Genomic DNA, 23,045 nt, shown 5'->3' with positions numbered 1-23,045 from the left:
CTGACCAATAAGAGCGGAGCAGGAGCGTTACCAAGGAAACGGCGTACAGGTCTGAGAGACGGTGGAGGCTGCTGCAAAAATGCTAACAGGCTAACTAGCTCGTTAGCTCACAGTTGAATAATCAGCGGCTGATTAATATTTAAAATAATTCTCCTCGTTAAACATTAAAGTTGTCGCCGGAGTTTGGTCTGTTTCCCGCGGTCACCGCCCCGCAGTGTGTCGGAGTTAGCCAGTTAGCATGGCAGCAGCTAACTACCGAGGCTAACGGCAGGTGATTAGCTTAGCACGCTAACCGAAGCAAATTTAAATATTATCCGGATAATAGTGACTGAAGGTCCGCGGGCTCAGCGGAGTGTAGCCCGTTAGCAGGGAGATACCTGCTGGGTGTGACCCGGGATGCATGTGAGTTAACGGGCGGACTGGGCCGGTGTGACCCGGGTCTGAGCTTCTCTGGACGGAACCCGTGTGTCGAGTCGAGCCGAGGGGTTCCCCCCCAGCAGCAGCCCGGTCCTCCGGGGCCGGGGGACGGCAGAGCTCCACACCGCCTGTCAGGCCCCGAGTCTGGGATGAGATGAGCTGCAGCGGACCGGAGGGCCCGTTAACCCGTGTTAAACAGGTAGGCTGGCCGGTATACCGGGATGGTTCAGGTGTGAACACCCTCCGGTTCTGTTAAACACTGAGTCCAGATGTTCTGCTGCTGCAGTATCAAAGTAATAATGAAATGATTGACCCTGTGATGTCAGGTCCGCGTGGACAGGTAGGGCTGCAGGAGTTTGAGCTGATTAAGGCACTGTTCGTTTCTTCTGAGGGGAGCAGGTGCTGCTGAACTGGGGAGGCATATCAGGTGACTGTTCAAGCTTTGTGGAGGGACTGTTTGTTTAATGGAGGGACACACAACTTTAAAGGTTGTAATTTGTATTTGTAAAATACCTTCTGAACCCTAAAGCCTGTTTAAAAGACACGTGTTCTTTAAAAAGTTGACAAGATTGTTACATTTATAAAAGTCAGGATCTGTAAAACATGGTCCTGTTGTCACATGACACCGTGCTGCAGGTCCTGCAGGAGTTCACACACAGATTGTGTAATGGTGTGATCAGTCAGGAGTAATTACAGTTAGCGGGGTGCTGCTCGGTGCTTTTGGCGTGAATATTAAAAATACCTGGTTATATATTGTGGAGTGTCTGAGGGAGGCTCAAGGAAAATATTTGTAGCTCTTTAGAGGATGAGATGTATATCTGTTTATATATTCTGTCAAATGACAGAAAATAACAATAATAATAATAACTGTTACAGTCAGGGCTGTAACTAACTGACTAATAGGGATGCATGATATTAGTTTTTTGCTGATATATGTTGATATATAACAATTCATTTGGCTGATAATCGATACAGATGTGTTCATATTTTATGGAAACTCTTGCATCTTTCTTCTGACTGAATACACATCTTCATCAGTGTGCTCGTACCCCGGGTTTATCTTTATATGTGTTTTCATGTTTGTAGGTGAACTGATGTCACACCCTGCTGTAAGATCATGTATTTGTATTGTGTACTACTCTTTGTTCATTGTCTTAATTATAAAGAACATTTTTTCTTTCAAGTTTGAAAACAGCCCTGAGTACAGTAATACCTCACAGCCTTCTGTTTTCTCATCGAGTTTTACTTTGTGTTGGTTTAAGACATTTGTCAAACAGACAAAAACACACAAAAACTCGTGTTTAAATCCCAGATGAAGACCTGCAGCGGTCCAAACGTGTCGGCTCTTTGAATGATTTAGCCATTACGATTAAGGCTTTTTAATACTTTCTTCCTGGTCTCCTATATTGATCGCTTTCTTGTGTATCCTGTTGTTTCCTGCTCTCCATCAGCACCTGACACAATGTTCTGATCTACATTTGATTACGCAGAGCAGCCAGTCATCTCTGTTTCTAAAAAATGTATCTGTCATATTGGCAGAAATCTGCACGTTGGCCAATTCCGATATTTGATTTCAAAGCTGATACCATCTGACAACAATGACGTATTGATATTATCGTGCAACCCGAGTAACTGAGCTACTCCTTATTAAATCTGCAGATGAGTTACTCAGTCAGCTGATTAATGAATTGGTCCATGAAATGACAAAATACTGAGAAGTTTTGATCAGTTTCCAGAGAGATTTGTCTGTTCTGGGCTAATGTAGAAACATGTGACATGATGATCTCTGTAGACGAGGACCTTCTCCCTATATAGATATAAACGTCTCATTCTGAGGGAACAAGAACACAAGCATAAGATTATATTTAAATCCTTCACACTGGAGCTTTAACTCAACATAATGAGGTGAATATTGATCGGACAGTGTCTACAGATGATTAGACTGGTTGAGCAGCACCCTGTGAGCAGTTCTGTGTTCTGCTCACCTGCTTCAGTCTCCTCACAAAATGAATTAGCAGCACAAAGGGCATGCGTCATTAAACAGGTAGAAGGTAGGTAGGTACTTTATTAATCCCGAAGGAAACGGCAGAAAGACAGAGCTTTGTTTTCTCTGGTAGCTGTTGGCAGCCGTCTCCAGTTAGCAGAGTATCAGTGTAAGTTCTCTGCAGTTATGATCCCTGCAGAGGAACTCCTGAAGGACAGGTGGAAGACACTATGTCCTCTGCTGTCCCGAGGACAACTGAAAGATCCAGGTGTCTCTGAGACGGAGACGCCAACAATTAAAAGACCACTCAAAGACGCTGCAGGAGACAAGTTGTCTGTTTTCACTTTAAATGATTCATCATTAACATATTTACAGATTTATTTTCAGAAGGTGAATGAGTGAACAGTGTGATGGTTACAGCTGCTCTGGGAAACACATTTACACATTTGTATTTTTATCTTTAAATAGAATCTCTAGATATTCTGACTTTATCTCTTAATATTATCTCTAAATATTCAGACTGTATCTCTTAATATTGTCTCTAAATATTCTGACTTTATCTCTTAATATTGTCTCTAAATATTCTGACTGTATCTCTTAATATTATCTCTAGATATTCTGACTTTATCTCTTAATATTATCTCTAAATATTCAGACTGTATCTCTTAATATTGTCTCTAGATATTCTGACTTTATCTCTAACATGAGATGATATGATTTAAAAACATTTTGTTGAGAGCGTTCTGATGATGCTCTCTGTGACTCAGTGACCATGAGCTCCGTCGTTATGTAGTAATGACATGAAATTTAAGTGAAGCTCTCTGATTGGTCTGTGATGATGACTCTGTGCAGGATGGACCTCTGCAGTAGGAACCCGAACCGCACGGCGCCGGTCGGTGATGACGGCCTGCAGGGAGGTGATGTGCCGCTCTGCTCCCGGACCAATGGGTGGAGCTGGCCCCCCCACCCCTTCCAGCTGCTGGCCTGGCTGCTTTACGTCTACTTTGCCGTCACCGGCTTCGGCGTGTTCGTCCCTCTGCTGCCCACCCACTGGATCCCTGCAGGCTACATCGTATCCTTTAACTGGTGGTGACGGAGCCTCAGGGCCGCTGTCAGCAGAAACAAAAAATAACCTGAGGTTCAAGAATAAAATCACGAAGACACTAAACTGTTGTAATATTACAGGATGTTAATATGTCCAGGCGGTCGGTCTGCTGTCAGAGGTTCACTACTAAAAACGTATCAGATTTTAGGACATCGACGTAAAAATGAAAACAGATGAACATGGTTGGAAGAGCTCCGCTCACCAACAGAGTCAAACATTTCTTTTCATAGCTTTAGGAAAGCTTTATAGATATAAAATCTCCATGGATAAAAAAATTCAGAATAACTGAGCGTGTTGTCAGGAGGACGCGTCCTGTTTACAGTTTGCAGACGTCTCTCCTATAACGGAGGTGTGAGGGGAAAATGATTTTTGGGCCGCAGGAGATTTTTTGTCGCTGCAGTACCACGAGAGGCCACTGGGAAAAATAGAAGGAAGGCTGAGCAGCATTCCCGGAGGTCTGATTCACATTGGTTCCACTCTTATATGTGCACATCAGCTGGTTAGCTTAGCTTAGCATTTAGAGTGTAAACAGGTGGAAACAGTCAGCCTGGCTCCTCTACGGCTTATCAACATGTTTACATTTGTTTCCAGTCTTTATGCTAAGCTAAGCTAACGAGCTGCAGACTAGGGCTGGGCGATAAATCGATTTTATCGATTAATTCGAATTTGTAGTTTAGGTCGATTTGTTTTAATGAAAATCGAGTTTCTCTTGAACATCCACCACCGACGCTCCCCGCTGGGCTCCCATAGTTCAGAGTGGGCTCACCCCTCACCCCCGCGTGCTTGATACACAAACATCACGGCAGAGAGCGGGGAGGAACTCGTTCCCAAGAAAGTGAACGAGTTCGGTTTTGTGACGTCAGACACAGAACAAACAGCACCCCGCTGCAAAGTGTGTTTGAAGGCTGTTGCTACCCAAGGTAGCAGTACTACCAATTTACTGCAGCACCTCAAACAGAGGCATGGTGCCGAGTGGGAGAGGTGTTGCTCCCTATGAAAATATCCCTATTCAAGGACTTGAATTTGTTATTTACGTGACAGCGCCTGAACGCAACACAGGCTCCTCTCCATAGACTGTGTGTTCGGTGCCGTGCTGCAGGTTCGGGCCAGGCTCGGTTATAATTGTCTCAGACTCGGGAAAATGCGTCCCGAGCCGCGCTCTAGTGTGGTCACCTGTGTATGTGTGTGCGCGCACGTGTCTGTGTGTGTGCGCATTGGGACCGAACTCTGCCGTGCGCGACACAGAGCAGAGGAGGATTGTAAACGTGTACCGTGTAGAGACAGAACGACATGCTGTTGTTTAAACAAGATAAATAACATAAGGCTCTTTAGTTAGTTTAATGAAAGGACAGGGTTTAGACCTGTTCTATAGGAAAGGTGACCTTAGATGACTTCTGTTGTGATCTGGAGCTAGAAAATAAAATGAAATAAAACTAACTTGATCTTCAAAGGTCGGGGGTGGGGGGGGGGGCAATATAATGGTAGGGGAAACACTGCCGTATAATGAGAAAGGGGTCCGGTGGAAAGCAATCACGGATGCAGTTGCGATGTATCTTGCAAGAGATACGGTGCCCATATTTACCGTGGAAAAGCCGGCGTTTATTCACATGCTGAAAGTTTTGGAGCCCATGTACGTGCTACCAGGCCTTAAATATTTTTCTGAAATTTGATTTTAAGTAGAGGAAAAATCAATTAAAATCGTGAATCGGATTTGTTGTTTTTTAGGCCATATCGCCCAGCCCTACTGCAGACTGAAGCTTCCTGAGAGCATGAACTCTCAGAGAGGGGGAGGAGACTAAATGTTGGACTCTTCTTTTAAACCCTGAGCTACAGTTTGCAGTTTGCAGTTTGCAGTGCGGCGGCATATCTCTAAAAATGACACCTTTTGATTTTAAATATTGTGACTTTATCTCTGAATATCTGATTACAACTTGAACTGTAAATATTAGAGCTGAGATAGGATGGTGTCACACTGTCTTTGAGCTACAGGTGGCGCTGACACACCAACAAACAGTGAAGAAGAAACAGCAGGATTTGAAGCAGATGTTTTATGGGGGAGGAGACACGTTCAGTGTGTTGGTTTGATTCACACAAAAACTGAACTTGTGATGTTTCAATAAAAAACTCTAAAGGGAGCTTTAATTCTTTAAATCTGGGATTTGAACAGTTCTCCTCCTCCGTCCTTTTATTTATTGATCATGTTTAGTCGTTTATTTCACAGAGACGCTGTTGGTGAGTCAGATTTTGTCGGAGTGTCTGATGTCACCTCCCAGCTGACAGCTGATGTCTCCAAACAGCTGATGTCTCAGTCTGACTGACGGGTCATTGCCTGGTTTTTGTTTTCAGTAGGAACAGATTGACAGACATTTTTAATGAGTGAGTGAATGAATGAATGAGCTGTGAGCGTTTAGTTTCCTGATCTGTGCGTCAGTGTACGGGCGTCATGTTCGTGTGTCACCTGTGTGTCCATGTGATGGCCGTGTCCATCGACCCGGCCGACTACAACGTCAGGACGAAGAGCGATAAAGGTCCTGTCCCCGTGTTCGACCGCTCCAAACACGCCCACGTCATCGAGAACTGTCACTGCTACCTCTGTCAGGTGGATGTGTGAGTACCAGTTGCACACACATACACACACACTCACTGTTTCCTGTGTGTTGTGTGGTGTTCTGAAGTGTCACAGGTTTGATCCTCAGGGGACCACGAGCATCTGAACATTAAATGAGGATTTATAAAAATATATATATATATATATATATATATATATATATATTTCAGTGTGAACCAAAGTGCTGCTTCCTGCTGATGATTGAGGTGTGTTTACCTGAGCAGGTGAGTGTGTGTCCTCCAGAGTGTTGGACAGACGTCATGTCCCAGCTGGGTGTCTCAGTGGAGGACACAGTGTCTGTTTGTTCCAGTTAAAGGGGTCCAACAGAGACTCCGTCAGTGAGCCTGAGGTCGTACTGTAATGATGTAACCATGAATCTAAACACAGACTGTGCCAATCACAGCGTCCACAGTCACATCAGCCTCATCCTCACCCAAACCACTCACTGTATCCATGGTAACCATAGGTGAGGAGTTGGGTGTTTGTCCACAGTGTGAGACCCTGAGCGCCCCTGCAGCAGAGGGAAGAGACTCTGTAAGGAGGCGTGGCGGTCTTCAGGTAGAGCGCTCTGAGCTGCTTCCTCCTGGCTCACAGCAGCCGCCATGTTTAATGCAGCACGCTGTAAATAATCCAGCAGCTCAGTGAAGGTCTGATGTGAATCCTCCTGATGGATCTGATCCTGAGCTGCATGATAAAACCAGGTCAGTGGTCTGGATCCTCCCAGAGGAGCAGAGAAGTGGGTCAGACCTGCAGACGTGTAGTTGTGGTTCACAACTACACAACCACGGGGTGGGCTGATGGGCGGAGCCATACAACAATGGTGTGGGCTGATGGGCGGAGCCATACAACAATGGTGTGGGCTGATGGGCGGAGTCATACAACAATCTTGGGGGCTGGGGGGCGGAGCCACACAACCACAGGGTGGTGATTCTAGTTTAATATTTTGAAGTTGGGACTACCTGTCTAGGACGAGGCTGTTTTCTGACAGAAGTTTAAAAATGAAAACAGAAAATACTTTTATAAATCATATTCATTTCATGCATATAAATAAACAAATAAATAAATGAATAAATAAATAAAGTTTCATGAAACTCAGATTTCTGTTCAGAAAACTTTTCTCTGTCATCGAACATATAAAGATCTGTTTTTGTGGTTGTTTAGTAATTATTGTTTTTGTTGTGAGATTATAAATGAACACATGAAATCACAGAAAACATTTTTTCCTCATTATTGTCTTGATTTTTCATGGTGAACAGAAATTAAAAAATGAATATATGTAGTTCTGCAACAAAAAAAACTATTAATATTTTTTCAGTTTCTGTGTGTGTGTGTGTGTGTGTGTGTGTGTGTGCTGTGTGTACCTGACAATGTGTGTGTTGTGTGTTGTTTCAGGGGTCCCAAGTCGAAGCATTGCAGCGCCTGTAACAAATGTGTGTCTAACTTCGACCATCACTGTCGCTGGCTCAACAACTGTGTGGGGAGCAGAAACTACAAGTGAGTCTTCTTCTTCTGTGGTCCTCCAGCAGCTCAGCAGGCCTCATGAAAAAGAATTGATATAACCTCTGACCTCTCCTTATGAGACGTGTGGAAATATTTAAAACTGGGGCTGTGAAATGATTCATGTTTATGTGTCTTCATGTGATGTCAGTGTTTGAATCAGGACTTTATGATTTTGACTTTATGTCTTTAAAACAGTGAGGTCTGAAACATGAACCACTTCACAGAGCTCAGTCTGTCAGATACACTGTTTGTTTGTTTGTTTGTTTGTTTGTTTGAAAAGATGATCCTGTTCTGACTTGACCAGCTGAATGTCAGGTGACACCATCAGCCAGCTTGAGTCGAGCTCAGACCAGCCAGTTCACACCGCTGACACTTTTCTCTGCAATGTTCTAAAACCATTTCATCTCATCGTGAATGTTTGGTCTGACCTGGACTTTACTTTTAAATCTCCAGCAATGGGTCGCACACAGGACACGTCGTCAAGATGTCCCACCCGCACTGCCAGCTGTCCTGTTTATACACAGTTTCGATGCTGTCACTTCCTCCCGTGGCGGGCTAAAGGCGAGGCAACTCTGTCCCCATCCTGTGATCATACCTTTTAAACAGATCGTTGAGGCAGTATGACGGCAGTGTAAAAGGGTTAATGAGGTCATCATCAAAGCTGAAATTCAATTCAGTTCAATTCAGTTTTATTTATAAAGCCCAATATCACAAATCACAATTTGCCTCACAGGGCTTTACAGCATACGACATCCCTCTGTCCTTATGACCCTCACAGCTGATCAGGAAAAACTCCCCAAAAAAACCCTTTAACGGGGAAAAAAAATATAATTAAAACAGGAGTGAAACCAGACAGTTGTCACAGTGAAACTCCTCCTCCTGTCACTCAGACTGATCACATGACTCCCAGTCAGTATGTTGGGATGAATCGTAGGCGTATTTGATTTGTTCTCATGAACAGCTGAACGGAGCGTCACTTTGAATAATGCTGCCTCAATACATTTTGAGATGTTATTATTTCCTTTGGTAAAGGATGGTCCGTTGTATCCAAGGTAGGGGTGGGCGGTGTGATGATATTAGATCATGAACAATTAAGAGGGATGGTTAGTATCATGCTACAGTTCGCATTCTATGAGTTACAGTTCTATGGCTCATACACACATCCTGTAGCCCCTCCCCCTTTGTATTCAGGAACGTAGCAACACGGCTGACATCACAGAGGAGTTGGTCCCTAGAAAAAACTCAAACATTGGTGATATGGAATTGATTGGATTTTCCAAAACTGACACAGTGCGAACAGCGATTACTTGTAAAGTTTGCTAAGATGAGGGGCTCTAGTTTCACAGACCGGGCGAGGCGGGGGCGCAGCGCACTTGCGCTTCGCCAACTGGGTGTGGCCAGGCGGATTTTGTAAGTTTGGCACACCGTGCGCCCTGGCTCGGCTACTCCTCTATCCCACCTCCGTCCCTCCTACCGGCGCAAGTTGGAAAGAGGGAGGAGAGAAGGCGTGGAGTGGGTTTTACACAGCCCATTCACATCACACCAATCAAATAAGCCCCTCTCCTCGCCCTTAAATGTGCCGCGCGAAGGCGTAATGAGAGTTTACTCAATTCGCCATGGCAGAAGAGAGCAGCAGCGTCAGACGACCAAACTTCTCCCAGGAGGAAACTGATGATTTGGTCCGGGAGGTCCAAGCTCGCAGTGTACGAATATACGGAACTGTGAGCAGACCTCCACGGGCTGATGATGCAAAGGTAGCCTGGGAGGAGGTCACCACAACTGTAAATCAATGCTGCGTTTCTCTCGTGCGTGCGTGCGCGCTCTCTCTTTCTCTCTCGCAGTCTCTGTCTCTGTTTCTTTTCTTTTGACTTTTCTAAGATGACAGATGCTGAATATATACTCCCTATCTGATGCTGTGGCTGTTTGTGGTTGGCTGAGAGGGATGTGAACTCATTAGTTTGCAGCTGTTTAATCAAATCAGGTTGGGTTTCCATTACGCGTGCCAAACGTGCCAAACGGTGCCAATCCCCTTTGATCTGACATCAGATGTGACGGGACAGTCGATATAGAGATACATTTATGTGCTGATTGCAGATAGTTGCATTGAATTGTGTTTTTTGGGTATTTATTGCATCGTTAATGTGCCTGATATTCTGGAAACCTGCCTGTGAGGTTTTGGTGACGTGTGTGCACTGTCCGCCGGTCAGCCAACCTTCGGCTTATACCGGCTGCGCTCCTCCTGCGCTGACAGTAGACCTGGTTTCAGTTGGCAAGCTTTTAGCGCACCTTTGCCGAAGCCTTTTGGCACGAAACTGTCACTGCGCCAAGCTGGATCTGTCGACACCTCCCCCTGCTGTGCCGCCACACCCATCTCAGCGCACCTCGGTCTGCCAAACTACCAAACTGAGTGCGCCTCGGGTTGCGCTGCTCGAAACTAGCTCTGCGCGGGGTTTGCCACCCTGTGCCACCCTGCGCTGTGCCGGGAAACTAGAGCCCGAGGTTTCAAACGTCTCACGGCAACACGACGAACCTTTTTAACCACCTCAGAAGAAAGCAATCACCAGTGAGGTCATCAGCAGCTGTTGTTTTTATTTTTATTCTACTTTTCATGTTTATTAGAATGTTACTTACCTCACAAACAGCCTGAACAGACTTGTCTCTCTGAGCATCTGAGTCCAGTAAGATAACTGACTGTTACTGGTCCTACCAAATGTGGAAGTCTAAACTATGTCAGAATTACTCTGTGTGCTCAGTAGTACAGTGTGTGCTCAGTAGTACAGTGTGTGCTCAGTGGTACTGTGTGTACTCAGTAGTACAGTGTGTGCTCAGTAGTACAGTGTGTGCTCAGTGGTACTGTGTGTACTCAGTAGTACTGTGTGTGCTCAGTAGTACTGTGTGTGTGCTCAGTAGTACTGTTTGTACTCAGTAGTACAGTGTGTGCTCAGTAGTACTGTGTGTGTGCTCAGTAGTACTGTTTGTACTCAGTAGTACTGTGTGTACTCAGTGGTACAGTGTGTGCTCAGTAGTACTGTGTGTGTGCTCAGTAGTACTGTTTGTACTCAGTAGTACTGTGTGTGCTCAGTAGTACTGTGTGTACTCAGTGGTACAGTGTGTGCTCAGTAGTACTGTGTGTGTGCTCAGTAGTACTGTTTGTACTCAGTAGTACAGTGTGTGCTCAGTAGTACTGTGTGTACTCAGTGGTACAGTGTGTGCTCAGTAGTACTGTGTGTGTGCTCAGTAGTACTGTTTGTACTCAGTAGTACAGTGTGTGCTCAGTAGTACAGTGTGTGCTCAGTAGTACTGTTTGTACTCAGTAGTACAGTGTGTGCTCAGTAGTACTGTGTGTGTACTCAGTAGTACTGTGTGTGCTCAGTAGTACTGTGTGTACTCAGTAGTACTGTGTGTGCTCAGTAGTACAGTGTGTGCTCAGTAGTACAGTGTGTGCTCAGTAGTACTGTGTGTGTACTCAGTAGTACTGTGTGTGCTCAGTAGTACAGTGTGTGCTCAGTAGTACTGTGTGTGTACTCTGCAGGTTGTTCCTTCACAGCGTGGTCTCGGCTCTTCTCGGGGTCTGTCTGGTTCTGGTTGTTGCCTCCTACGTCTTCATCGAGTTCTTTCTGGACCCGTCCAAACTCCGCACTGACAAACACTTCCTGGGTAAGAGCTGACCTTTAACCCCTGACATCTGACCCCTGACCCTAACTCAGGTTGAAACCCTATCCTGTGACTCTTCCAGTGTGTAGTGGAAGTGTCCTTTGGCAAGACACTGAACCCCAAACCCCATACCTTGTATGGTGGCCTCGACCACCAGTGTGTGACTCTATGTAGAAGTGTAAAAGTGCTCAGACTGGTAAGAAGACTGTAAGGTGATGTACAAGTCCATTTACTAGTTGGCCTTGAAATTGGAAGTGAGAATCTTGAATTTTTTTTTTAAATTCCCTGACACATTGAGGGCTTGAAGTTAGGTCATGGTCATCTAACCTTTGCCCTATCCCCCTAACCCGTGCATCAAGATACTTAACGGGACTCTGGAGGTGCTGTTGAGAAGCGTTCACGTAAAACTGGAGAAAGATCACTTTTGACGGACTAATGACCTCCCTCAGTTTGCGGGACCAATTCTGACCAGTCCTGTCCAATTTCAGTGAAAACTTTACTGCCTCAAACATTGACAGGCTCCTCTTGGTCCTGTCCATCTGCTGAACTCCAGTCCTGGTGTACAGGAGGCCTGTTCTGGTGGCCTTTGCAAACAGAGAAAGGGGCAGCATGAGCGGAGGCCTTCAGCATGCCTGACACCTCAACCAGCACCAACAGATTGCGGCCATCAGGGTCCATCAGAAGTTATCATCCACGGCCACACACAGACTGTAATCCTGTGATAACACTGGAGCAGGTGAGAGGAGAGCTGTACAGGTTCCGCCCAGACAGGCTGCAGGTCCTGACAGTGTCAGCCTGAGGGTGTTCAGAGCATGTGTCACCTAGCTGAGAGTTCTCCAACACATCTTAAACATGAGCCTAGAGATGGTCCCTGTGCTGTGGAGGACATCTGGTTTGGTTCCTAGAGGGCTCCCCATCGACCGGAGGCGCTGACTTCCTGTCTAATGACATCACTCTCATACCTTCAGCCCCATGTTAAACCATCACTGGACCCCTTCAGTTTGTCTACATGTGGTACCTTTACGTTCAACTGGATGAGACAGAGAGCACTGTGACAGTCATGACCTTTGACCTCTCCATCACCACCTATCCTATCCTGCTGAGGAAGTAGCTGATGGTGACGCAGGCAGACGCTCCCCTGGCATCATCTGATTGGTCGGCCGAAGCGTGTTAGACTACAGGGCTGCATGTCCGCCACTGTGGTGAGCGACACAGGATGTTCCTGTCACTGTTCCTGTCAGCCCTTTACACCTCAGCGTTCAAGTCAAAGTCAAGTCAAAATTTATTTATATAGCACATTTAAAAACAACCTCGGTTGACCAAAGTGCTGTACAGTTCATCTAAAGAATGAATGAATAGCAAAAACCACAAAAATTATCAATAAGATCAACAATAGGTTTAGACAATAAAACATCAACACTAGAATACAGGTAAAATACAAATAAAAGCTGTAAAAGACATGTCTGTCTCAACTAGAGGTGAAAGCAAGCGAAAAGAGGTAGGTTTTTAAAAGAGATTTAAAGTGTTCCAAAGTTTGGGCTGCCCTTATATGGAATTGTAAAGTATTCCATAAATTTGGCGCCACAACAGAAAAGGCTCTGTCACCTATGCTTTTAAGTTTAGTTCTGGGACAGGCCAGTAGCAGCTGGTTGCTTGATCTCAGTGCTCTGGCTGTCGTGTGAAGCTGAATAAGCTCAGATAGATCGGCTGGAGCTAAGTCATTCAGACTTTTAAAAACAAATAATAAGATTTTAAACTGAACTCTAAACTGGACAGGGAGCCAGTGCAAGGAGGCCAGTATTGGGGTGATATGATCACGTCTTTTCTTTCCTGTCAGCAGTCTGGCTGCTGCATTCTGGACAGCCTGCAGGCGTTTCAGTGACTGCTGGTCCAATCCAGCATAAAGAGAATTACAATAATCCAGACGACAGGTAATGAAAGCGTGAATTGCCCTCTCAAAATCAAGTGGAGGGAGGTAGGGCTTTGCCTTACTAAGTAGCCTTAACTGAAAGAAGCTTGATTTGACTACTGAACTAATCTGTTTTTTAAATTTAAAGGCACAGTCAAAAATTACTCCTAGGTTCCTTGCAGCAGGGTGACAGTAGGAAGCCAATGGGCCAATGGCACTGTTATAGCCATCTAAAAGGTCAGAATGGCCAAATAAAATAATTTCAGTTTTGGATTTGTTTAGGTTCAAGAAATTTGAAGCCATCCATGTATGAAAATCATTGAGACAGTTCAGCAGAGCTTGAATGGAGGCAGAGCTGTTTGTTTGAAGAGGAAGGTAGATCTGTAAGTCATCTGCAAAGCAATGAAATGTTATATTGTACTTTCTAAATATAGCGCCCAGGAGCAGCATATAAATGGAGAAGAGAATGGGGCCCAAGATGGAACCTTGAGGCACCCCGCAATTGAGTGAGGATGCAGCAGATGTATACTGGCCCATGTGAACAGAAAAACTCCTTTCTGATAAATAGGATTCAAACCATTTGAGCGCTGTACCTTTAAAACCTACACACAGGTCAAGACGTGATAAGAGAATCTTGTACTCTTGATCTACTGTGTCGAAAGCTGCAGTCAAGTCTAAGAGCACCAGAACAGCAGTGTTACCAGAATCAACAATTAAAAGCAGATCATTAAAGACTCTTAAAAGTGCTGTTTCTGTGCTATGGCGTGCTTTAAAGCCCGACTGAAACTTTTCAGAAATGCCATTTAAGTCCAGATGGGACTGCAGTTATTCATACACTACCTTTTCTAAGACACCTACACCTCCCCGTCCTGCCACCTGCAGACGTTCTCCGATGGCGCCGATGTAACTGTTGGCTGTATCAGAAGATGGAGGCGGAGCACTGTGGTGGCGAGGACCTCTTCGTGAAGAGGTGTGAGCCGAGACACCTGCAGCTTCACACTGACACCAGGAAGGAGTCTGAAAACACTCACTACACCTGTCTCCACCCAGAGTGTGGACACTGTTCAGGACTACAGGGACCTGGGAGGACATTTGGACATCAAACTGCAGTCTGATACCAACACGATGCACCACAGAACGCCACAGGAAGTCCTTTTTCGGTTTGCCGTCAGAATGTTCAGCTCACTCCCCTCAGACTGGGACAGCAGAGACATGAGGACCAGAGGGGACTACAGCCCTGATTTCCTGTCTCTGTCTCTGAAGCACAGATGTGATGTCAGTATCAACTGTATGATTATATCGTGTGTGTGTGTGTGTGTGTGTGTGTGTGTGTTTGCGCGCACGCACAGTGAGGAATGAGACAGGTGTGTGGTTCGTCTTCCTGCCGGTGGCTCCTCTCAGGTCAGCGGCAGCAGTAATTCCTGCTCTGGCTGCCGTCACCATCGCTCTGGGTCTGCTGTCATCTGTGCTGCTTTGTCACCTGCTCTGCTTCCACATCTACCTGAGTAAGAACACACACACACTCACACACACACACACACACACACAAACTCTATACATCATCAGTATTAACATATCAGTGTTTCCCTCATATTGATTTATGTGTAAAGGTCTGGACACTCCAAACTGACTTCAGAGAAGTAGCGGTAACAAAAACCGACTGCTGCGTGCTCCTAAAGACATCATAAAGACTCCAGCCGACGGCCAATCAGCACGTCCGTTCTGCTCCTGCTGAGAGGAAATGACTCTCCACAGCAGCAGACGGCGGTCGTCTGTATTCATCGTTGAAAAAGGGAAACAGGAAGAGCGTCTTGATGCTAGTTAGCCAGTTAGCACTTTAACAACACAATCGGAGCATATTTAACGTGCGCCAGTGAACAATAACACAAACCACCAGGAAACGTTTCTGCTGCTCCTTTACGCACTGATGCTTCTCTGTTCTCTGATTCAACACGCTGATTCAGCTGAGAAAAAGCCAATCAGGGCTGACGATGTGGGACACATGGCAAAGACAAGGGCGACAGACTAGCCAGACACGGACTGATGGCTGACAGTTGGCTCAGTGTGTCAGGGCCTTAACAGCCAACTGATAACAGATCTTTTTTTGTTACTGTTGTATTTAAAAGGGGTGAAATCTTATTTGAATGTAGAGCAGCGTGCAGCGTCTCCTCTCCTTGCCCTGCTCTGTCTGTTTATCAGAACACATATGAGACGAGCTAAATGAGATCACTTAACATCCTCTAGTCAGCTCCACCTCACTCCCCGCCAAGGAGACCACGTCACTTTGGCTGATCCACAGATGTTTTTTATCTGTGTGTGTGTGTGTGTGTGTGTGTGTGTGTGCGCGCAGTGTGGAACAGACTCAGTACGTATGAATACATCGTGCGGCAGCGTCACCGCCAGGACAACAGAGACTCGAGGAAACCAGGACCAGTGAAGGAGACAGCGACGGCGGCTCCGTCTGTTCACCTTATCAAGGTAACTATCGGAAGGAAACAAACTCAGTGACACAGTTTAAAAGGAGGGATGATGTGAAGGGCCAATCAGCAGCGACACTCTGCAGGTTGCAGCCAGTCAGAGAGAGAGTCCAAACAAACAAACAGAGAACATGTTTTCTTGTGGTGGTCCTGTTAAAATGAGCAGTGGGTGAAGTTTCTATATTATGTTATGATCGGGGAGTTGATACTCAGACATTAACTAGCACTAGCATAGCTAGCTGAGTTTTTGACTGACAGGATTGTGAGCCCCTGATTGGACACATTAAAAATGATTGACAGATACCTGCCCTCTCTCCGGCTCTGCAGGAGGAAGATATTTAAAAGACAGAACATAAAATGATTCATGTCTGAACTCATCAGTGTGTAAAATAAATCCTTAAGTATTCAACAGCAGTGTGTGTGTGTGTGTGTGTGTGTGTGACCTCACAGTGGAAACATGAGCTGTAGTAGCTGTACTATTTGACTGTGTGTGGTCTAGTCTAATTCCTGGACTGAGTGTCTGTCCTTTGCTGTCCCCCCTCAGGACGTGAACTATCCAGGCAGTCTGGGTTACACCAACCCACAGCTGGACGTAGAGGAAGCTACCACTGTGGCAGTGCGGGGGGAGTCAGAGTGAGTCTCTGTTAACACACCTCATTAAAACAGAATTAAGTCACTGCAGACCGCACCTCTCTGCGGCGGGCTGGGCTCGGCCCACGACCTGCTGCCATTGGCTGAGGCCGGCTGACCTGGTCCCGACATGTTTCAGTAAACAGTCATTTCATAACACAATGAGGCTCCAGCCACTGCGGTCGCCATGGACACTGTTTTCTTTACAGAAAACAAAGTGTGCAAAATGAAATTCTTTGGCCATGACTTCCAGGAAGCAAACAAAGTGTGTATTGTATGTGTGTGTGAGCTGAGGGAGGAGGGAGCTGTGTGTGTGTGTGTGTGTGTGTGTGTGTGAGCGTCTAACAGAAGGTCTTCATAAATAACTTGACTCAGAGCTCGTCTGCTGGGACTCTCTTTATTTATCCTGCAGCTCTCACAGTGGACAGAGGACAGCCTCTCTGATGACATTAACACACACGTTTCAGACCAAACTCTCGTCCTGTCATCTTTATTACAGCAGCACTTATTTCTTTTTCTGTTTAGATCTGAAAAACGAAATTTGTGATGTTCCCCCTAAGAGCAAGAAAACATCATGTGATACTCAATAAACACCTCCTATTCTCAAAACTCCTTTAACTACTAAAATACTTAACTTCTAAAAAAACTACTGTTACAATAAAGTAAATTAAAAACAGTTACATAAAGTTAATGTTATAATAAAGTTAAAAGAAGTATTGTTATGGTGAAATAAGTGGACTCACTGATCCACATGGTGGTGCAGTGGTTCACATGGTCACCTCACAGCCAGAGGGTTCCTGGTGTGAAACCCCGGGGTGGGGAGCCCATCTCTGTCAGCGTGGGTTTCCTCCAGGTGCTCCGATGTGTTCTCCCCGTGTCAGCATGGGTTTCCTCTGGGTGCTCTGACATGTTCTCCCCGTGTCAGCGTGGGTTTCCTCCAGGTGCTCTGACATGTTCTCCCTGTGTCAGCGTGGGTTTCCTCCAGGTGCTCTGACATGTTCTCCCCGTCTCAGCGTGGGTTTCCTCCAGGTGCTCTGACATGTTCTCCCCGTGTCAGCGTGGGTTTCCTCCAGGTGCTCTGACATGTTCTCCCTGTGTCAGCGTGGGTTTCCTCCAGGTGCTCTGACATGTTCTCCCTGTGTCAGTGTGGGTTTCCTCTGGGTGCTCTGACATGTTCTCCCTGTGTCAGCGTGGGTTTCCTCCAGGTGCTCTGACATGTTCTCCCTGTGTCAGTGTGGGTTTCCTCCAGGTGCTCTGACATGTTCTCCCTGTGTCAGCGTGGGTTTCCTCCAGGTGCTCTGACATGTTCTCCCTGTGTCAGCGTGGGTTTCCTCCGGGTGCTCTGACATGTTCTCCCCGTGTCAGCGTGGGTTTCCTCCAGGTGCTCTGACGTGTTCTCCCCGTGTCAGCGTGGGTTTCCTCCAGGTGCTCTGACATGTTCTCCCCGTGTCAGCGTGGGTTTCCTCTGGGTGCTCTGACATGTTCTCCCCGTGTCAGCGTGGGTTTCCTCCAGTTGCTCTGACATGTTCTCCCCGTGTCAGCGTGGGTTTCCTCCAGGTGCTCTGACATGTTCTCCCCGTGTCAGCGTGGGTTTCCTCTGGGTGCTCTGACATGTTCTCCCTGTGTCAGCGTGGGTTTCCTCCAGGTGCTCTGACATGTTCTCCCCGTGTCAGCGTGGGTTTCCTCTGGGTGCTCTGACGTGTTCTCCCCGTGTCAGCGTGGGTTTCCTCCAGGTGCTCTGACATGTTCTCCCCGTGTCAGCGTGGGTTTCCTCCAGGTGCTCTGACATGTTCTCCCTGTGTCAGCGTGGGTTTCCTCCAGGTGCTCTGACATGTTCTCCCCGTGTCAGCGTGGGTTTCCTCCAGTTGCTCTGACATGTTCTCCCCGTGTCAGCGTGGGTTTCCTCCAGGTGCTCTGACATGTTCTCCCCGTGTCAGCGTGGGTTTCCTCTGGGTGCAGCTTTTTTACCGTCAACACCAGCTTCATGCTAAACAGCATGATGTCACTTTGAGTTTACTGATCAATAATCAGTTTAATCACCGCAACTGCAACAACCTGTGTGCTATGCGTGTGTGTGTGTGTGTGTCAGGTTCCTGTCTAACAGCAGAGTGAGGACCGTGACCAGTCCTGTTGTGGAGGAAGACGCTCAGCTTGCTGTGTCTACAGAGCTGAAAACAGCAGCACACACACACCGACGCACACAGGTAACACACACAGACACAGACACACACACACACACACACACACACACACACAGAGGGAGCACTGCCTTGTGATCAATCAATCAATCAATCAATCAATTAATTTTATTTATAAAGCCCAATATCACAAATCACAATTTGCCTCACAGGGCTTTACAGCATACGACATCCCTCTGTCCTTATGACCCTCGCAGCTGATCAGGAAAAACTCCCCAAAAAAACCCTTTAACGGGGAAAAAACAGTAGAAACCTCAGGAAGAGCAACTGAGGAGGGATCCCTCTTCCAGGACGGACAGACGTGCAATAGATGTCGTACAGAACAGATCAGCATAATAAATTAACAGTAACCCTTATGACACAATGAGACAGAGAGACAGAGACAGAGAGAGAGAGAGAGAGAGATGCAGGTAATAACAGTAGCTTACAACAACATTAATGAAAGTAATAATATTATAGTTATAGTTCTGGCTACTGTGGTACAATATGTTGAAAGTATGTATTAATATCTGGCAGTATACATGTGTGACAGTAATCATATGTGGTGTATTATAGGGGGTCCTCCGGCAGACTAGGCCTAAGTCAGCCTAACTAGGGGCTGGTACAGGACAAGCCTGAGCCAGCCCTAACTATAAGCTTTATCAAAGAGGAAAGTCTTAAGTCTAGTCTTAAATGTGGAGACGGTGTCTGCCTCCCGGACCGTAACAGGAAGATGATTCCACAGGAGAGGAGCCTGATAGCTGAAGGCTCTGGCTCCTGATCTACTTTTGGAGACTTTAGGGACCACGAGTAACCCTGCGTTCTCAGAGCGCAGTGTTCTGGTGGGATAATATGGCACTATGAGCTCTCTAAGATATATTGGATGGTGAGTGTGTTTTTGTGTTTTGACAGAAAAAGAAGAAGGTTCGTAAAGTTCCAGCAGAGGTCACTAGAGAGCGCTGCCCGAGTACAGCTCCGCCCCCTGGTACACACACACACACACACACACACACACACACAAAGTTTAAATTGATCAACATGATGATTGATCAGCAGCTCCTGATGATTTTGGAGGAAAATGTTTGATCATGTTAAAGGAATGAAAACAGAAAAGTTAATGTTGGTTCAACAAATGTTTTATTACTAAAACTGAAACATGAAACATTTAGTCAGTGAAAATGTTTAAAAAGTTTCCTCATAGAAAATAAGTCAAAGGAGAGAAGAAACGTCCAGTTGGACTTTTTGTTTTTCAGTGTTGTAGATAACAAATGTATACTGAGTAATAACTGTCAGCTTTTATAATACAGTGCACTTTAAAACCAGTACATCACTGCAGTCCTACTACCAACACTCCCAGTTAGAGAAAAAGTAAAAAGCAAAGCAGGACAGTTGGTCTGAGGCCCGACCCTGATCTGCCCCTCAGAAACACATCAGTACACCTGTCACAGCTCCTCCAGGTGAGAATCATCTCCAGGAAATACACTGAGCCGTGGTTTCATTTCCAAATATTAGTTTGTTGCTTTAGTCACAGCAGTTACGACGTAGAGCGTTGATATAATTAGCAGCTGTATTTTTGTGGCTGTAATGTTTTTAGAAGTTAGTCTGGCAAACTTAAACACTTTGAGTTACGGAGTCCTGCCGCTCCTGTCGACTCTCTGCTCACGCTCAGTGGCTCCAGGGAAGTGAAGAAGACTTTGGTGACAGCATCAGTGAGCTGCAGCTGGACACTGGCTCACTGCTGATGACATCTGTCATTTACACTATGTGTGGGGAAAATCGATACAGCATAGTGTGCCGATATTTGACATGGTGATATTGTATTTTTGTACGGATGTTAGGAATCAATTTATTATTATAAACATTATTATTTTTTGTAAATACACATTTTAATTTTACTTTTGGTCCTCGAATACTAAAATCAGGAAGTTCATCAAAACAAAGTTCTCCAGAATGAGTGAAAGCGTGTATGGTTCATATGTTGTGTGTCGTTCTCCAGCAGAGCCTGGCGGTGTGTCCACTGTGTCCCTGGGTCAGCGCCTTCCCTTCCCAGCGTTCCCTCTGAGGGCCTCCCTGCCCCCCCTGGCCCCCACCACGGGCCCCGTCCAGGCCGCCGCCCCTCCTGCTGAATATCACTCGGACTCTGCCGAGTCTCTGGAGGAGATCCCGGTGGCGTTGGCCAAACTGGGCTCTTCGTCCTCTGCTGCCACTGGAGATGCCTCCACGTCCTCGCACAGAGTCGTCCCAGCGTTCCCCCTCCCCTCCCCCCAGCCCAGGACTAAGAGGAAGGCCGCCTCCTCCCGCCCCAATAAGAACGCTGCGGAGCTGAGGTTTGAGATGGCCTCCACCCAGCCCCCAATGGTGTTTGTCAGCCGGGCCAGCGGAGAGGCCGCTGAGCCCCGAGAGGATGGACTCAGCGTGGGCAGGAGGCCACCCAGCTCCAGGCCGGTGTCTCGGGCGTCTCTGGGCTCAGGTGTGGGCTCCTGGATAGAGCTGTGATCTGGAACAGTCTGATCACCTGCGCTCTGTGACGCCTCGCACAACGATCTGACAGATGGGTTTTATATCAGACACTATTTATTGTTTTTAATCATGAACGCCAAAGGTGACTTCCTATCTGTGCACAATCTTTATAACTGAAGGAACCTTCACTTTGTACGCCCCCCCTCACCACCCTGACACGCCATCTCTTCCTGTTGTTTTACTGTTTGCTGACTGGTCTCCATGGTAACCCGGAGCCAGAGGGGCGGAGTGGTGTCTCCACCTTATTCTTGAGAGTACAGGTGATTATGGGTGTATCCTCAGGTGAGACAGGAAGCTCGTTAGTCCTGCTGACTGTCTGTGGTGAGTCCCAGCTGGTCATCACAGTGGCTAACAGCTAACAGCTAACTGGAAATTATCTTTTCTTCAGTTTAATTGGTTTGTTTCAGATATTTAATTAATGTTAAATTAGCACGTTTTGTTTATTTTGTTGCGGGAAGAAGGATCAGAGTACTGTTAGCCAAACTGGAAAACACTGGTCCCATTTCTGCGCCAGAGGTCACGCCTATAATTCACACAAGGTATCATGAAGGCTCAGAACAACGTGGATACAGAACTGAAGTCCTGACATCACTTCCTGTTTATTTCTGCAGCTACAACCCAAACATGCTGCTAAAATAGTCGTACATATGCTGCGGATTTAACGCCCTCAAATTCATTGTTTTCGGTGTTGATTCCAGAGCGGCTGTTTTTCAGGGTGTGACGGCTCTGAGATAAACAGAGTTCAGCTTTTAGAACGCAGCAGCTAATGTCATGTGACGAGGACCAACCAATCACAGCCCATGGAGGAGAAGTTGATCATGTTAGTGCAGAGCTGTCAGAGCGTCACATCTGTCCCCCAGACAGACAGGAAGTAGATCAGCTCTGACCTCAGGACTTCCTGTCAGTACGCTGTGACACGGCACTGGTTATGGTTGCTTAGCAAATTCAGATGCAACCTGCCGCTGCGTCCTTGAGTTGGCACAGAGTAGCGCCCAGCACCCGACCTCGCGTTTCTCAGGTGGTTAAAGACGCAGCATGTGTACGGCCCCTGATGCTAATGCTAACTCCCAGCATGCATTCTGACACATGATGGCTGACAGCCATGGAGCTCTGACGGATGATCACATGGCTGATCACATGAACTCTCACAGTTTCATCTTTGTTTACATGAAGATATTTTATTTCACAAATCTTGTTTACAGCACTTTTATTTGATGTCACTTTTCAGCCAATCACACGCCTCCAGCTTGTTGTTGTTGTTGTTGTTGTTGTGTAGCGCCGCCGCACTGTTGAGCTGCGAACTGCAGCCCAGGATTTAAAGGTCAACATTTAGTCTCCTCCTCCTCTTGAGAGTTCACTCTCTCAGGAAGCTACAGTCAGCAGCTGCTTAGCTTAGCTTAGCTTAGCATAAAGACTGGAAACAAAGGGAAACCGTTAGCTTGCACCTGGCCAACAAACAGTCTGACACGTGACCCAGTGAGATGTTGGTACACTTCAGGAAACACGATCAGCTGTAGAGCAGCTGGGCTAACTGTTTCCACCTGTTTTCACTCTTAATGCTAAGCTACACTAACCAGCTGCTTAATGCTAATGCTAAGCTAAGCAGCTGCTGTACAGATGTGAGAGTGGAATCAGTCTGAATCAGGTCCTCATGAACGCTGCTCAGCCTTGCAGCCCGGTTTCCCCAGTGGCCTCTCGTGGTACTGCAGAATGAACTGACTGATATGATCTATGATGTGAAGATGTGACTGTCAGAGAGGAAGAGGAGCGGGAGGATGAAGAATGTAAATGTTGGACTGTTCCTTTAACAGTGCTCCTTTGAGATGTTTGTTATTTTTACACCTGTCAGCTGATTTTATCAATAAATGATTCCAAGTGACTGCTGCTGGTCCGTCTGCAGGGTGAGGTCATCACAGAGTCTTCATCAGGAGCTCAGGATCCATCTGTTAGAGACCACACCACAACACATCCTCAGCCCTTCACATTAAAACCACTGACAACACCAAAACTATGGAAACTGAAGTTTATTTTGAAAAGACGATGCAGTTAACAAGTGTATATTGA

The 23,045-nt window shown here is 46.3% G+C and overlaps 1 protein-coding gene across 2 annotated transcripts; it reads left to right on the top strand.

Moving 5' to 3' along the window:
* Positions 1-21: 21 nt before the first annotated feature.
* On the top strand, positions 22-22,865 carry zdhhc1 (zDHHC palmitoyltransferase 1). 2 transcript variants are annotated; one of them, XM_078172950.1, is made up of 11 exons: positions 22-616; positions 3,254-3,473; positions 5,938-6,113; positions 7,507-7,608; positions 11,147-11,271; positions 14,527-14,682; positions 15,528-15,655; positions 16,199-16,287; positions 18,374-18,488; positions 19,374-19,446; positions 20,458-22,865. In XM_078172950.1, exons 2-11 carry the CDS (start codon positions 3,255-3,257, stop codon positions 20,955-20,957), a joined length of 1,683 nt encoding a protein of 560 aa, XP_078029076.1. In that variant the 5' UTR covers positions 22-616; position 3,254; the 3' UTR covers positions 20,958-22,865. The 2 variants fall into 2 exon arrangements, with proteins under 2 accessions (XP_078029076.1, XP_078029084.1); XM_078172958.1 differs by having other exon boundaries at positions 30-616; positions 20,461-22,865.
* The last annotated feature ends 180 nt before the right edge of the window (positions 22,866-23,045 follow it).

Source organism: Epinephelus lanceolatus, chromosome 2 (genome assembly GCF_041903045.1).
Source record: "Epinephelus lanceolatus isolate andai-2023 chromosome 2, ASM4190304v1, whole genome shotgun sequence".
Classification (NCBI taxonomy): Eukaryota; Metazoa; Chordata; class Actinopteri; order Perciformes; family Serranidae; genus Epinephelus; species Epinephelus lanceolatus.
This window is presented reverse-complemented; position numbering and strand designations above follow the sequence as displayed.